Source organism: Carettochelys insculpta, chromosome 6, assembly GCF_033958435.1.
Source record: "Carettochelys insculpta isolate YL-2023 chromosome 6, ASM3395843v1, whole genome shotgun sequence".
Lineage (NCBI taxonomy): Eukaryota > Metazoa > Chordata > Testudines > Carettochelyidae > Carettochelys > Carettochelys insculpta.
In genome coordinates this window covers 72,677,258-72,691,756 of record NC_134142.1, presented here as the reverse complement: position 1 = coordinate 72,691,756, position 14,499 = coordinate 72,677,258, and the positions used below count along the sequence as shown (strand labels likewise).

At 49.2% G+C, this 14,499-nt stretch overlaps 1 protein-coding gene across 6 annotated transcripts in view; it reads left to right on the top strand.

The window, feature by feature from the left end:
* The first annotated feature begins 4,671 nt into the window (after nucleotides 1–4,671).
* The window catches only part of DDB2 (damage specific DNA binding protein 2), a 36,396-nt gene continuing 26,568 nt past the window's right edge, over nucleotides 4,672–14,499 (top strand). For 3 of the 6 annotated variants that reach the window (XM_074997304.1, XM_074997299.1, XM_074997302.1), the window contains exons 1-2: nucleotides 4,672–4,784; nucleotides 6,261–6,448. In XM_074997304.1, coding sequence (XP_074853405.1) covers nucleotides 6,274–6,448 — 175 coding nt within the window. In that variant the 5' untranslated portion in view covers nucleotides 4,672–4,784; nucleotides 6,261–6,273. Of the gene's footprint in view, nucleotides 4,785–5,031; nucleotides 5,172–6,260; nucleotides 6,449–14,499 lie in introns of those variants that run through there. The other 3 variants (XM_074997300.1, XM_074997303.1, XM_074997301.1) reach the window with 3 other exon arrangements.

Here is a 14,499-nt window from a genome sequence, read left to right as displayed (position 1 = left end):
TTACAGGAAAAATATGCTGAAACTAATATCTCAGATGTGATTTTTGAAGCAATCAAAGAACATCTCTTGGGGCTAACATCAAGCTTTAATTAATATTTTCCTCCAATTGATGCCAGTAAAATGTGGATTAAGAACCTGTTTACTGTTGACACTGAAAATGAAGAAATATTACAACTGAATACATCAGAAGTGGATTCGTTAATTGAACTTTCTTGTGACTCTGCCTTAAAAGAGAACTTCGATTAAAATCTCCTTGATTGATTTTTGGTTGAGTTGTAGAAATGAATATTCATATTTATCTGAGAAAGCAGTCAAATTCCTAAGGCCTTTCGTCACAACATATAAGTGTGAAACTAGTTTCTCATCTTCGGTTTTCTTCAAAAATAAATGCAGTAGACCCTCGAGTTATGTGAGGATTCTGTTCCATGCACCCTCGCGTAAGCTGAATTTCATGTAAGTGGGGGTCTGGCTTTTTCCCTGGCAGAACACACACTCTGCAGCCTGGGAAGCAGCAGAAAGGTAAGTCCTGGGGTGGGAGAGGCAGTTGGGGGAAGTGGGGGGATTAAGCCTAGCAGTGGGTTGGGGCTGTGGGAGGCAGGCGTGGGGGGGCGGAGCTAAGCCTGGCATGGGTTAGGGCTGCAGGGGGGCGAGGGGTGGAGATGAGCTGGAGCTGTGTGTGGGGGTTGGTGGACTTGAGCCCTGCTTGGGTAGTGAGCTGGGCTGCAGGGGGTTTGAACCAGGAACCAAGGCCATGCATGAGGAGTTTAAACTGGGGCGGGAGGATGGAACCGGGGCCATGCACAAGGTATTTAAACTGGGGTGGGAGGATGGACCCTGGGCTGTGTGCGAAGGGTTTGAACTGGGGCAGGAGGATGGAACTGGGGCCAGGTGGGCGGGGGGGGTTTAAGCTGAGGGGTGGAGGGCGGGTTGAGACAGAGCCATCCATAAGAAGTGGTGAGCCTGAGCCAGAGCCAGGTGTGGGGGTTGAGCTGGAGCCAGAGCCAGGTGTGGGGAGTGAGCTGGCAGGGAGGTTGAACCAGGGCCAGGGAGATTGAGCCAGAGTTGTGCCTGAGGGGTAGTGAGCTAGAGCCAGAGTTTGGAACTGGGGGTGAGCATGAGCTATGCACAGGTGGTGAGCAGAGCTGGGAAGAGGGGGATGGGGCTAAGCGAGGCCTGTGCGGAGCCTGGAGGGGTGAGCTGGCGGGGTGGGGGAGCGAGTTAAATGCAACTGGAAATTGCACATTTCCAGGGTTTACTGTAGGACTTGGAGTCAGCTGCATAGGAGTGGGTTCGCATACTCTGGGTTTGCGTGCTCTGAGACCTTACTGTGTAGAAATACACTGAATGGCAAACCAGATTTGAGGATAAAACTTTCTCATTTTACTCCTGACATAAAGTTGCTATGTGATACAAAACAACATCACCTTTCCCATTAGTTCTCTTTTTAGTTATTTAAAAGCTCTAAAGTGCACACATAATAAATGACTTATATTCAGCTCATTAAATTATAAACAAACTTTACAATTGTTAAAATTCTACTGGCTAACTTGTAATTAAGGTAATAATAAGTTAGGCACTTACGTATTTCATATCAAGATTTTTACTTTATGTACTATTATTGTGAATAAATAATAAACAGTAAAAATTTATTAACTTTTCATTTTTTTATATCTGTTTATATTTTTGGACCACAAAAAAGGTAGTGGGAAAAAAACAGGGTCCCAACTATATAAAGTTTGGGGAACCCTGCCCTAAACTATACAGATTTCATGGGGCGGGGAGCAGGGTGGAGAGAGACAGCATTTATCAAACTGGGGTCCTGACCCAAAATGGAGTAACAGGGGGAATCACAAAGTTATTTTAGGAAGGCCACAGTATTGCCACCCCTCCTTCTTCACTGCTTTCAGAAATGGGGAGCAGTGGCTGTAATGTCAGTGGTGTGCTAAGGTCATACTCTCCAGCATTAGCAAAGAAGTAAGGGTGGCAACACCATACCCATGTTGCCCTCACTTATACTCTGCTGCTTTCAGAGCTGTCCAGACAGTGGCAGCTGCTGACTAACAGCTCAGTTCAGGCAGCAGTGCAGAAATAAGGCTAGCAATACCATACCTGCCTTCTTGACTTCTGTGCCACTGCTTGGGACAGCTCTCCTTTCAGAGCTGGATTCCAGGCCAGTGCTCTCCAGCTACCCAGCTCTGAAGGCAATGTTGCAGCCAGCAGCTGCACAGAAGTAAAAATAGCAGTATTGCAACCCCCGCCACCCAACTCCTTTTTTGCATAAAGAACCCCTACAATTACAAAACTATGGCTGTGGCAACACTAGCCCCTCCTATGGTAATGTGGCACTTTAAAATATGCTAATGAGGCACTGCCATGCCGCCCATATAACTGGTGGCCTTTCAAAACAGACCCCTGATTTCAAAAGCCCCTTCTTCCCGTATGATTTTGGAAAGAAGGAGCTTTTGAAATCGGGGGGTCCTTTTGAAAGGTCCCCCCACAGCTGCATGGGTGGTATGTGTTTTGAAACTGGCAATTTTGAAGCATGTGTGGCTGTTATGCTAATGAGGTGCTGCATATTCATGAATATCTAAAAGAGTGTTATAAGGCAGAGGGAGGGAACTTGTTCTTCCTTGCCTCTGAGGATAGAACAAGAGGCAATGGATTGAAATTGCAGCAGGGGAGGTTCAGGTTGGACATTAGGAAAAAGTTCCTAACTGTCAGGGTGATCAAACACTGGAACGAATTGCCAGTGGAGGTGGTAGAATCTCCATCACTGGAGATATTTAAGAAGAGGTTAGATAGATGGCTTTCAGGGATGGTCTAGAGGTTGCTTGGTCCTGCCATGAGGGCAGGGGGCTGGACTCGATGGCCTCTCAAGGTCCCTTCCAGTCCTACTCTTCTATGATTCTATGATTAGCATATTCCAAAGTACCACATTACCATAGCCCCTCCGAAAGGAAGGGCTCGTGTGGCCACAGCCTATAAATTTTCTGATTTAAATATCTGAAATGAGGAAATGTACCATTTTTTAAATCCTGTAACTGTGAAATTGACTGAAAGAGACTACGAATTTGGTAGGACCCTACACATAATTAGACAATTCATCATGAGGTGTCTACATTGATATGTATAGAGACAGATACTTGTTTCTTATATGTGGTTATTCACAATTTTGATACATTAGCAATTGGTGCAACATTGTTATATTCCAGTTAACAAGTATGGTTTGTACCTGCTTTTAATGTAGTGTAGTCAAATGAAAGCCTATGCATAGGTGTTCATTACAGCTTTTTTTTTTTTTTAAAAAGAGATGCACAAACAAATTTGCAGGACTTGTGGTTGTAGCTGTGTGCATGATCGGAATATAGTCTTTCTATAGGTTATCAATGTATGAATAACAGGTTGCTATCCCACCAGGTGCAATGGAATGTAATTTTACCTAGGTGTGTGTTTCGTCCTAATTTCTTGAATGTGTTTATGTTGGAGCGTTAGCAAAAGTCCAGTAATCTGATTTTTGACTACATTTGAACTGTACCACATTTTGTATTTTCTTTAGCCACATTCTAAAAACAGTGTTCTCAGATGAACCAGAATATGTGAATATTAACATTTTGAACTAGTATTTCTTACAATTCTAAAGTTCACAATAGACCTCACCATGCAGCTCCTGTATAATTTTGTTTGGTACCCTAGAAATGCATAAAATAGACTGAGGTTATAAGGCCCAGGCCTAACAATGTGATTTATTTGGCAGCAACTTAAGTCTAAATATTATTTTAATTTTTTGTCTGTGATCAGACTGTTGTGATCTATAGATGGGTCCAATAACCGTGCGTGTGAAAAAAGACTACTCACATCCACTCCAGAAGAGCGAGGCTGTTTGGGGTAACGTTGACAAGTATCGGAGGGCTAGCTGAGTTAATCTGCATCTTCAAAAACAACAAGAAGTCCTGTGGCACCTTATAGACTAACAAATATTTTGGAGCATAAGCTTTCGTGGGCAAAGACCCACTAAGGTGCCCACAAAAAGGCTGTTACTTTTCCCTGGAATTCCTTCCACAGAAGAGCAAAGTCTACCAGTAATAGCCTGAATGATGCCCATTTTTTGTTCTCTGCCTTGCTTTTCTATTCCAGCAGCCTGGATAGAGCTTGGTAATGTCCTCTTTACATTTTTCTGTTTCATGTGAACACAATTTGCACGTCAGGACAGACGGGGAGTGCTGGGCCTTTTCTTGCCGGGAGAAGAGAGGACTGTAACTGCAAGTGATTGAGAAAAACAAACGTTTGGCCTTTGCATTGTTGAAACGACAATTGCACACACGCCTTTCTGGGCTAAAAGAACTGCTCCGAATCCAGTCGCACTAGGGAAGCGGAGGGTTTGCAGGGGGGCAAGCCTTAAGGCCTAGTCCCTAATAAGATTTGCTAGGCCCAGTACGCTGGTGTGGATTGACACAGCCCACCCGGGCAATGGCTGATGTAGCCCCAGTCAGGTATCTGAAAGGCACTGCGAGTTCGCCACGCGGTATCACGGCCCTCAGCTGGGCCCTGCGGTCTTTGGTGGGGGTAGGAGCGGCCCCAGCTCAGCCCTGGCTGGTAGCCCTGCAGGAAGTAAAGGGAGACGGGGCGCCCCTGCTGCGGGGGAGACCGAGGTCTCGGCTCTCGCGGGAAGGGCCGGGAGCGCCGCGGGACGCCCGCCACTTCCCTTTACCCGGAGCCCGAGCGCCGCGCCCCCTGCGGCCGCGTTAGGAAGCGGCCGGGCCGGCAGCCGAGGCCGCGGGAACCAGGTGAGGGGAGCGCGGGACCCCCGGCACCGCCCCTGGAGTGGGGCGGGGTCACTCCAGGACGCGGAGGTGCCCGTGGCCGCCTGCTCGCACCCGCTGCCCTGTCCTGGCGGAGCCGTTACCGCCCGGAGACTGCAGGGAAACTGAGGCCGGGGGCAGGGCACCGTGCGGCACCGGCGGAGGCAGGAACGGAGCGGGCGAGACGCGGCTCCTCCTCGCTCCGCTGCCCCCGTCGCGCACGTGCAGAGCGCGCGCCCTCCGCGAGCCCCCGGTGCGCCCCGGGGGAAGCCTCTTCCGGACGTGGCCTCTGGCGTGGTGTGGTCCCCACCCCTCCCGTTCGCTTTCGAGCCGCCCCCCTGGCGGCCCGGCGGGAGATGCGCCTGGTTGCAAGTGAGAAAGGGGTTAACGAGCAGGTCTCGGGCGGCCGCCCAGGCCAGGGGTTGGGCCGGCCCGAGCGAGCGGTGTGCCTCCTGCTGTGCCGCAGCGCTGGCTGGTGCCCGTGACAGTCACAGAGCCTGGGTCCCGCTTCAGCTCTTTCCTCAGCCAGGTCATGTGACACCAGTGGCAGCGCTGCAGCCACTGTACAGGATGGAATTGGTGCTAATTAGTCCAGCTCTTGGATATAGACTCCAGGGCTACAATAACTGGGTGTGTTGCAGGTCAGAACTCAGGGGCACCGGCAGAGCTGGGTGCTCTGGACTACAATCCCAGTGGTCTGCAGGAGATTGGCAGAGTTGCCTGGGCTTCCAGATGGGAGTAGCAGAGTGCTGGAGGTCAGCAGAGGGTGCTATCTGGGGACGTTACACAGTGCCTAACTATATTTAGCTATAGTTAGACATCAATGACAACTATTCACAAACTAAAAAATCCATGTCAAAGGATCAGCTTGTACTATGTTTTTCATGAAGGCCTCTTGGGATCTGCCATTGAAGTTTCCTACTTTGGAACCTCCTAGATCTAAAGGAAAACTGAATATAAGGCTTCCAACTTTGTGCTGGGGATGGGGAAAAAGTTTAATTCATTGGGCTAAATTTGTATTGTGCCCCAAAATCTGAACGTGTTTGACATGGAAATGCAGGGAGTGACCATTACTTTCAGTTTGCTCATCACTGTAGTATTTTGGAGCTTGATTCATGGGATTCAGTTTTATTGACTGATAAATAAATGTTAACTGTGCTTGGTGGCACAGCCTAATGAAGCCCTGCCCTCTTCAAAAAGCACTGAGCCTGACCAGGGAGTTCATGTAGCAGTGTGGGCTGCTGCAAAAAGAGCAGTGACTTTTTGTGCAGCTTAGTAGTTTTCAGACTTGAGAACTCTGCAGCAAGAGAACAGATACCCTATTCCTTCAGAATTTCTGCCAGTCATTTTCTTGAAGGCATAGAGCAGCTTATTGACTCCCTGTTCAACACCCCACAACAGGGCAAGCGAAGAGCCAGAAGCAATAACAAATACTACTTTCCTGACTTTGTGTTCTTTTAGCAGGGCAGGGAGAATGACACCTGAGAACCAATTAAAGGACAAGAAGCGTATGAGGGGGCATGAGCATTGTGCAGAGGAAGATACAAAATCAACAGGGAAGAGGAAACGAGACCATGGACAACTGGAGAATGAGCCACAAGCAAAAAGATTGTTTCTGAGGAAAGCAGCCAAGCCCCCAGAGAAAACTGGTAACGTTCTCTCAGATTCTCACATCTTCTGCCAATTGGGACCCTCTAGATTGGGTGTAAACCAAACTTTCAGATACCTGAGAGCTGCGGTGGGGAGCTGCCAGGGAACAAACAGCCTGTTCCAACAGGACTTTTTGGACTGGGTAGTGTTTCTAAAGTGAAGGGTGGAGATATGTGGAGGTATTGGTCTCAGCTATCCGTTTGGAAGCTGTACTGGGTATTGCTTATCTCTCCAAAAACTGAGCTCCTCAGACTCAATGAGCACTGATTAAGCTTTATGGAATTTCTAGACTTCTGCTTCATTTCTGAAGTAGGATAGATCAGTAATGATAACGTGACATTATGTAACTCTTCAGGCTGTTCTCTAATCAGAAGGTTAGTATTGCATATCATGCAGTTGAAACCATCATTTCCATTTGGAGATGATGCTGTGTCTATTAGCACAGAAGTTAGAGCTGGAGGGTTGCTCTAGGTGGATGGTAAATCTTTCTGTTCATCTTGTGTAATGTTGTGTCCATATTCAGATAGACTAGGACTAGTTCCTTTCTGCTATAATCAGTGAACTGTACCAGACTGGGCAGCGTCCTTACTAGTCATTTCTCCTTTGTGTGTATTTTCCTCCAGTATGTAACTCTGAGTGAGAAATATTTCACGTTTTCCTTTTAAAAGGCGAGATGGGTAGTATGCCTGGTCTACACTACTCAGATAGATTGACACACCTGAAAAGGAAGCTTATGTCAATCTAACTATGTCAATGTACACACTGTAGCCTTGTCCTTCCAACATAAGTGTCTTTCTACTCTGACATATTAACTCCACTTTCACCAGAGGCTTAGTGCTCATGTTGATGTAGGTAGGGCAAGGCAGTGGCTCAGTAGATACTGTTACTTACATCCATTGTTAGCTCTCTTCTTAAGTTCATGGCTTTCAGCAGTTAGAGCTCTGGTGCTTTCCCCTCATCTCCCTCCGCACCCTTTAAGAACTGGGTAGGTGGACTCCACTGTTGGCTGGGAGCTTGGGTGAGAATGGACCCCATTCCTGGCCAGGAACAGAGAGTCAAGAAGCCCTGGCTGGGAACAGAGAGGCAAAAAGCCCTGGTGGCTTCTGTCGGAGATTGTTGGCTATCTTGTCAGGTAAAAATTGCCAAGTTCCCATTAGGGAGCAGGTGTAGAAGAGAGGGAGCCTGTGAAGGTGGCGCTGCTGGATCTTACTCCCCAAGGGCGAGAAGCCCCTGGGGGCTTCCTTCCTCACTCCCCGTGTGGAGCTGAGGCAGGTGGGCAGCCCTCCAGGGGCACGTGGTGCAGCTGGGTTTCTGGCAGGTAGCTAAGAGGCTCGGTTTTCAAGTCTCCACGCTGCCCTTCTGAGGTAAGTGGAAATGCTCCTGGTAATTACTGTGGTAGTGCAAGCTTTTAGTGTAGACGTGCCCTTAGTCTTTCCAGTATCATGGAAGTTGCGGCTTACAGTTAGAATAAGGACTCTGTCTCTTCATGTCTAAGTATATTACTTTGAATCCCATAATTCCCTTATGGAATCTCCAGCATTGTTTCCTTTCATAGTATTTCTGGAAGATGCCCCTTCTAAGGACCCAGAAACTCTTGACGATAGGCATTTCTCGTAATAGCTACAGCTATGGTTCCCAGCCTTTTCAAGATTGGTATCCATTTTGACAATTCAGGAAGATTTGGTTACCCAAGGCAGCCCAAAACCCTGGGAGGTGGGGGGAAGTTCTCCCCTGGGAAAAATGCACACACCCCACAGCTTAAACCCCTCTCAACCCCAAAATGCCCCTCTGCCCCCTGGCATAAACCCTTCCCAGTCCCTTCCCCTCCACCCCCATGATTAAACTCCTCTCAGCTAGGGTTGCCAGATATTTGGAAAACTTATGTGGGACAGGCAGCCCCTCCCCTGGGACCCACAGCCAGGGATTCTTGTCCCACATAAGGTTTTCAAAAACCAGGAAGTGGGTGGGGACCCTGACAGCCCTGCAGCTGGAAGCCAGCTGGGTTGTGGAGCCCTGGCTGTCAGCACCAGCTGCGAGTCCCTGGCCAGCAGGGGTGGAGGGGACCCCTCAGCCCTGCAGCTGGGCACCAGCTTGTTTGTGGAGGCCTGCCTGACTCTCAAACCCTCCTCTGCCCTCCCGTCCCCTGGCTTAAACCCCTTTTAGCTCCCCCCCACCACCTCCGTCACACAAGTTCTGTGCACTGTTACTGCCGCCTCCCATTGCTCCTTCACTGGGCTGCTGCTTCGTTCTCTGGGTGGCTCCCCCTGGCCCTCCTACTCTCTTCCCCCACCTGTAGTTTCGTCAGGTCCCTGCTCTGCCATGCTGAAATGGGACATAGTTTAATTGGTTTAACAGTTGGATCCCTCCTGCTGGCCGTTAGACCAATTTAATTGAGTTTCATTTCAGCACGGCAAGGCAGGGTGCAGGGACTGGCAGCTGGAGGAGTGAGTGACGGCAGAGCTGCAAATGGCTCCTTTTAGAGCCACATGCGGCTTGGAGCCACCCAGCCAGCGACCCTTACCAAATCTAGTCCTGGCTCATGTTTGGGTCCCGACCCATAGGTTGGGAATCCCTGATCTAGAGGTTGGAGGCCTTGAAGATGGAATCTTTATTGTATTTCCTAAGATCGATTTTGTTTAGTGTATGACTAAAGATTGGAGCAGGCAGTAATATGAGCTGTGGAAATTGAAACAGAACATCCTGCTTAGAGGAATTCTCTTTATTATAGAGTTCCTGGGTAGTGAACAAATCTACTGTAATTAATGTTATTGCATCCCTTTCATTATAACTCCAGGTCTGATTTTCAGAATTGCTGAATTTCTCCAGTTCCATCTGCATCAGAGAGAGCTGTATGTATTCAGTACCTTTGCAAATGAAGCGTTACATTTTTGCTTATAGCTTACATAAACATTTTTGAGGCTGAGCCTTTCCATTCTATATCCCAATCTAAAAGATGAGATTTAATTTTTACCAGGTTTGGAGAAAATCCCAGTGAGAATTAAACTTTAAAATCTTAGACTTTACATACAACCAGTCACCAAAGAGAAGGGATTGTACTGATGCCATAATCCACCTTTTTGAACAACAAAAACAATGGTAATGCATAGTAAAAATCTGAGTTTGAGGTTTCGTGCTTGCATAAGATTAGAGCTGTAAGCAGGTATTTTGTGTTTGTATAATATTGAGTTTAAAATCTGCTGAGCTGCAGAGCAGCTGTGCAACTAAATAGTGCTATAGGTGTCTTGCAGTATAGCTCATGTCCTTTCCTCTACTTTCTGGTCACTCTGAGCTGTGAAAAAGTACAGAATTCTAAAGTGGATGGAGCTTTATTATGTTCTGCCATAGAGCATCTCCAGAAATGATTTTTCAATCCATAAGAATTTTTAAAAGAATGTTCCTCTCTAAAAAGGCTTCCACCTTGGCCATGCTGTAAACTTAGGCTAGTTCTACGCTGCTGTGGAAAATCAACCTGCTCAGGGCCGATCTTCTGTGAAACGGTGCTTTCCAGGGTCAAAGTCGACCTCGGAACGCCTCATGAGCAGCGAGGATTAAGGAAGGTCTATAGGAGAAAAGCTCCCATTGACCTTCTTTTATGTAGACAGCCATTATGGTCGACTGCTGTTAAGTTGATTTTAGCTGCACAGTTGGCATAGCTAAAATTGCGTGTTAGTGGTCAACTATGTCTAGTATAGACAACCTTAATCCACTTTTGCTGTTGCCTGCTTAAAATAAGCAAAGGGGGAATTTTCTTACAGTGGAAGTACAGTTATATTGGATTTTCTTCTTCCCAAACTCAAAACTATGGAAAGATCAAATTTCTTAAATTCTATATCTATAAATCTACTTCCTGAGAGTAACCAAACTTGGAAAAATATCATCTTTCATTTCGGGCAATGAAAATCTTTGATTGTTAAGAAACTGTAAAAATTAGAAGTTGGAAGGGAAATACTTTGCACCCATAATTACATCGGGTATAATGAGCACCTGTTGTAATCATGCGTGAATGTCGGTGGGTGTATTGACTTCTTTATTTCCAGGCTTCATTGTTGCATAAAGCAAGATATTTTTTTCTTTAGGTTGTAATACTTCCTTTCTTTTCCTCCCTCTGTTTGGTATTAATAGAGATCCTTACATGAAAATAAGATTTTCATTTCTGAAGAAATTCATCTCTTCTGCTTGCCTATTTGGTACCTGGATCTGCTAGGATGTTACAATCTGTTGGCACACGTGGGATTAATTAGATTCTTTTTTACACAACTGTCCCTGATGGTAAAACCAGAAGCACTAGCAAAATACAGAAAACATGTTCTGTCACTCATCAGAATTCTCCCTGAATAGAAAGGTTTTTGTGCTATTCTATGAGGTGCCACACAGGTTCTTTACCAAAAACAAAACACACAAGCTGCGTCTACACTAGATAAATTGAGAACCAGGGGCTCTTCCGAAAGAGTGCGCGGAGCATCTACATGCACAGTGCGATCTTTTGAAAATAGATTGAAAGAATGTGGCGCCCCTTCTGAAAGCGCTCCTCAGATCCCAGATCAGGGAGAGCAGCCCCTTTCCAAAGATCCTTTGAAAGAAAGTGTGTGTAGATGTCACCATGGGCCGTTTTTTGAAAGAGGAGTTCTCCAGGGTACCAGCCAGCTGGGGACAGCGGGGCTATATGATCTCTGCTTCTGGCTGCCTTTAAAGCCACGTGGACCCAGAAACCCCGTGGCAGGAAGCTGAGAGCATGCTATGAGCAGGCACAGCACGAGCTCCTCGCGGCATGCCTTCTCAGCCATCCCCACAGGCCAGATGGCCAGCAGCCAGAGGCCCCCCCCTCAGAGCCCTCATAAGGCTCACAAGAATGTGGTCAGCTCCCAAAGAAATAGGCACCATCCTGGATGGACTCAGAGCTGCAGACCTCCTCGGATCGCGGCAGGAGGAGCAGGTCCTGCAGGAGATGGGTGGCAAGTGCAAGTTGAAGAGCTCCTGGGTGGGGTCAGGGTGATCAGTATAGGGCTTCATAAGCCAGGGCTGGGGCGGGTAGGCAGCATCTGTGACCATGCACAGAGGCATGGTGGTGTCCTGGGTTGGAGGTCCCACTGGGGGACAAAGGTCCCTGCCTCCATGTGCCAGCAGAGACTGGAGTTCCTGAACACATGAGCATCATGTGTGCAGCCCACCTAGCTCACATATATGTCCATAAATTGGCCCTTCAGGTCCACAAGGGCCTGGAGCACCCTTTCAGTTGATGTAGCGCCCTGTGCTGTGTTCTGGGGGTGCGGATCGAGATATAGGTCCCATCCAGGGTGCCAAAGCAGTTTGGGAACCTGAGTGCTGCAAAGCCGGCAATGGCTGCGTCCAGGTCCCCAACACAGATGACCCTCTGCAGGAGCATGGCATTTAATGGCCCAGGCAGCCTGCATGGGATGGAGGGTATGTGCACTCATGAGGGCATGATGTAGTTTGCCCAGCCCCCAGTCCTCCATGACCCCTCCCAGCTCCCGATGGTCCCCTTTCCTGGAAGCCCCCTCTATCTTCCCCTGGTGGGTGTGTGACCCGAGCATGCCTTACCTCCATGATGGTCCTGGTGGTGGCCTTGTCTACCCCGAACTGGTGCCCGATGGAGCGGTAGCTGTCCAGCATGGCAAGCTTCCACACGCCTATGGCAGCTCTCTTTTTGAGGAGGAGGGCAGGCCACATCTGCATGTCCTGGTGTCTCAGGGTGGGGGCAAGCCACTGACAGAGCTTCAGGAAGGTCTGCTTCCTCACCCTGAGGTTCTGGAGCCACCTGGCATTGTTCCACTCCCCCATCACCAGCCACTCCCACCAGTCCGAGGTACTGCGGTGTCTCCTGTCACCAGGGCACCTGGGGGAGTGTTGGCGGGGTCCCGGTTAGAGGGGTTCCACAGCCCCAGCAGGGGGGCTCACCCACAGGAGGTGGTGGAAGGCTGCTGTGCCTGCCATAGCCAGAACGGGCCGCTCTTTTGAAAGACGATCTTCCGGATAATCACCTTTTGGAAGTGCGCTGTAGTGTGGACGTAGCTGTAGGGGTGTAGGCAGGCTGTGTGAGCTACAGCACGAGCAGGTGAAATATTCTTATTCAGGTGCAGTGGAAGTGGTTAGGAATTCACAATTTGGACATTTTCAAATGTAACTTGTTAAATTGTTTCTCATTTATCTGCTGATCCCAGGTCTGATTTCTCTCCTGCAACTGGTTGAGATGCTGCTCCCAGGAATTCATCTCTCCCATTATCCCATTTCCCAAGTCTTGTTTTCAGGCTCCCTGTCATATCACGGATAGACAATCATAGACTCCCAGGGCTGGAAGGGACCTTAGGAGGTCACTTGGTCCAGCCCCCTGCCCAAAAGCAGGATCAACCCAACTAAATCATCCCAGCCAGGACTTTGTCAAGCCGCGACTTAAAAACCTCTAGGGATGCCACCAGCCACCACCAGGGAGACTGCGTGCCTGACTGTGCCAGGGAGATAGCAGAAGAAAGCAGCTGTCTCACCTCCATGGCCAGCGCGGCCACTTCTGCTCCCAGCCGGGGGCGCTTCGTCCTCCTCTGGCTGCTGCTCTGCCCTGCCCGGCTGGCTGCTGCAGCCCACTCCGGGTGCTGCGCTCAGTGGTGGCAGCCAGGGGAGAGTGGGCATCTTCACTCCAGCTGTGGTGGAGAGCCACAGCCAAAGGGGGAAGAGAGGCATCTGCTCTTCTGCCATCAGTTTGCTCTGCCCTCCCCTGCTGCTGTGGCTGCTGTGGCTGCCAGCAGCTCGGAAGCACCCACCCGCAACACCCGACACTAGTGCCACCACTGAACGGACCACACCGTCTGCCTGCGCTTGAGGGGGCAGGGTGGGCACCAGCTCTGGGTTACCTGCTCACACTTCAGCAGCGGGGGGAGGTGGGTAGCATGTAGCGCTGTCGTCTGAGGCAGGTGAATCCTGGGAGCTGTGGGGAGTGGATGGGGGCTGTGAGGGGTTTAAGCTTGAGGGCAGGAAGTGGGGCGGTTTGGGGCTGCAAGGGGCTTAAACCTGGGAGTGGTTTGGGACCAAGAAGGGTTGCGGGGTGGTTTGGGGCTGAGAGGGATTTAAGCCTGGGGTTTGAGGGTGTAGTTTGGGTTGAATTCCCGCACCATTTTTCTAGAAAAACAGCACCGTACATCAGCGACCTTTCCAAGGAGGGGTGCCAGAATTTCACCTTTTGAACTATGTATGGTCTGAGTGCCAGTGATACTTTTTAAAGTCACTGATAGCCCTAATTACAATGCCTTCATTGACAAATAAAGATGTAGAGCTTTACCATTTCAGTCTTTACATCTCCATCTGGCCAGGTTTTTAAATATCTAAAAATGTCTGGGATTTTAATACAGTGTTGATTGCCTCTTATCCCAGGGGATCAGCAAGCTCCCTTTGCCTCCCCTCCCAGGTGACCATGGAAGCTGCTTCTGGGGGACCCTGACCCCAACTGCCGTTACTCTCCACTCCCACCAACCCTTTCTTATTGATTGCCTGGCTCTACAGACCCAGGTGCTGTCCTGCCATCTGTTTTGGCCCACTTGGGAGCACCTGTTCACACACAGGGGTGCTGGGTCTGCTTCCTTTGAAGGGGCCAGCCATTCTGCTACATATGTGGTTTCACGGTAAAGCCCTGTTCCTGAAGACTTTAATGCACATGCCTAACTTTAGGTACCTCGGTAGCTCTCTGGAGGGAGGTCAGTGAGGCTGCTCACTGGCTTACAATAAAACACAAGGGTAAGCGCATGTGGGCTCAAGGTTGTGAGGGATATTTATTATAACTGAACCAAAAAACATGGCCCAAATTTCAGATCTTGCTCCCTGGCAGCCAGGTGGAGTAGAGCCGCTGCCAGCCCTGGGGGGCAAAGCCTGGGCTGGCTAGAACTAGAACTACAACCCAGCGCTGTAGCTGAAGCCCAAAAGGGAGGGAGGTTAGAGGCCCCCTGTCTGAGGCTGAAGCCCTGGGGCTTTGGTTTGCAAATATCTTCCCCCCACCCCTCAGGGCAGTGGGCCCAGACTTTGGCTTTGGTTCCCCACCTGGGGCAGC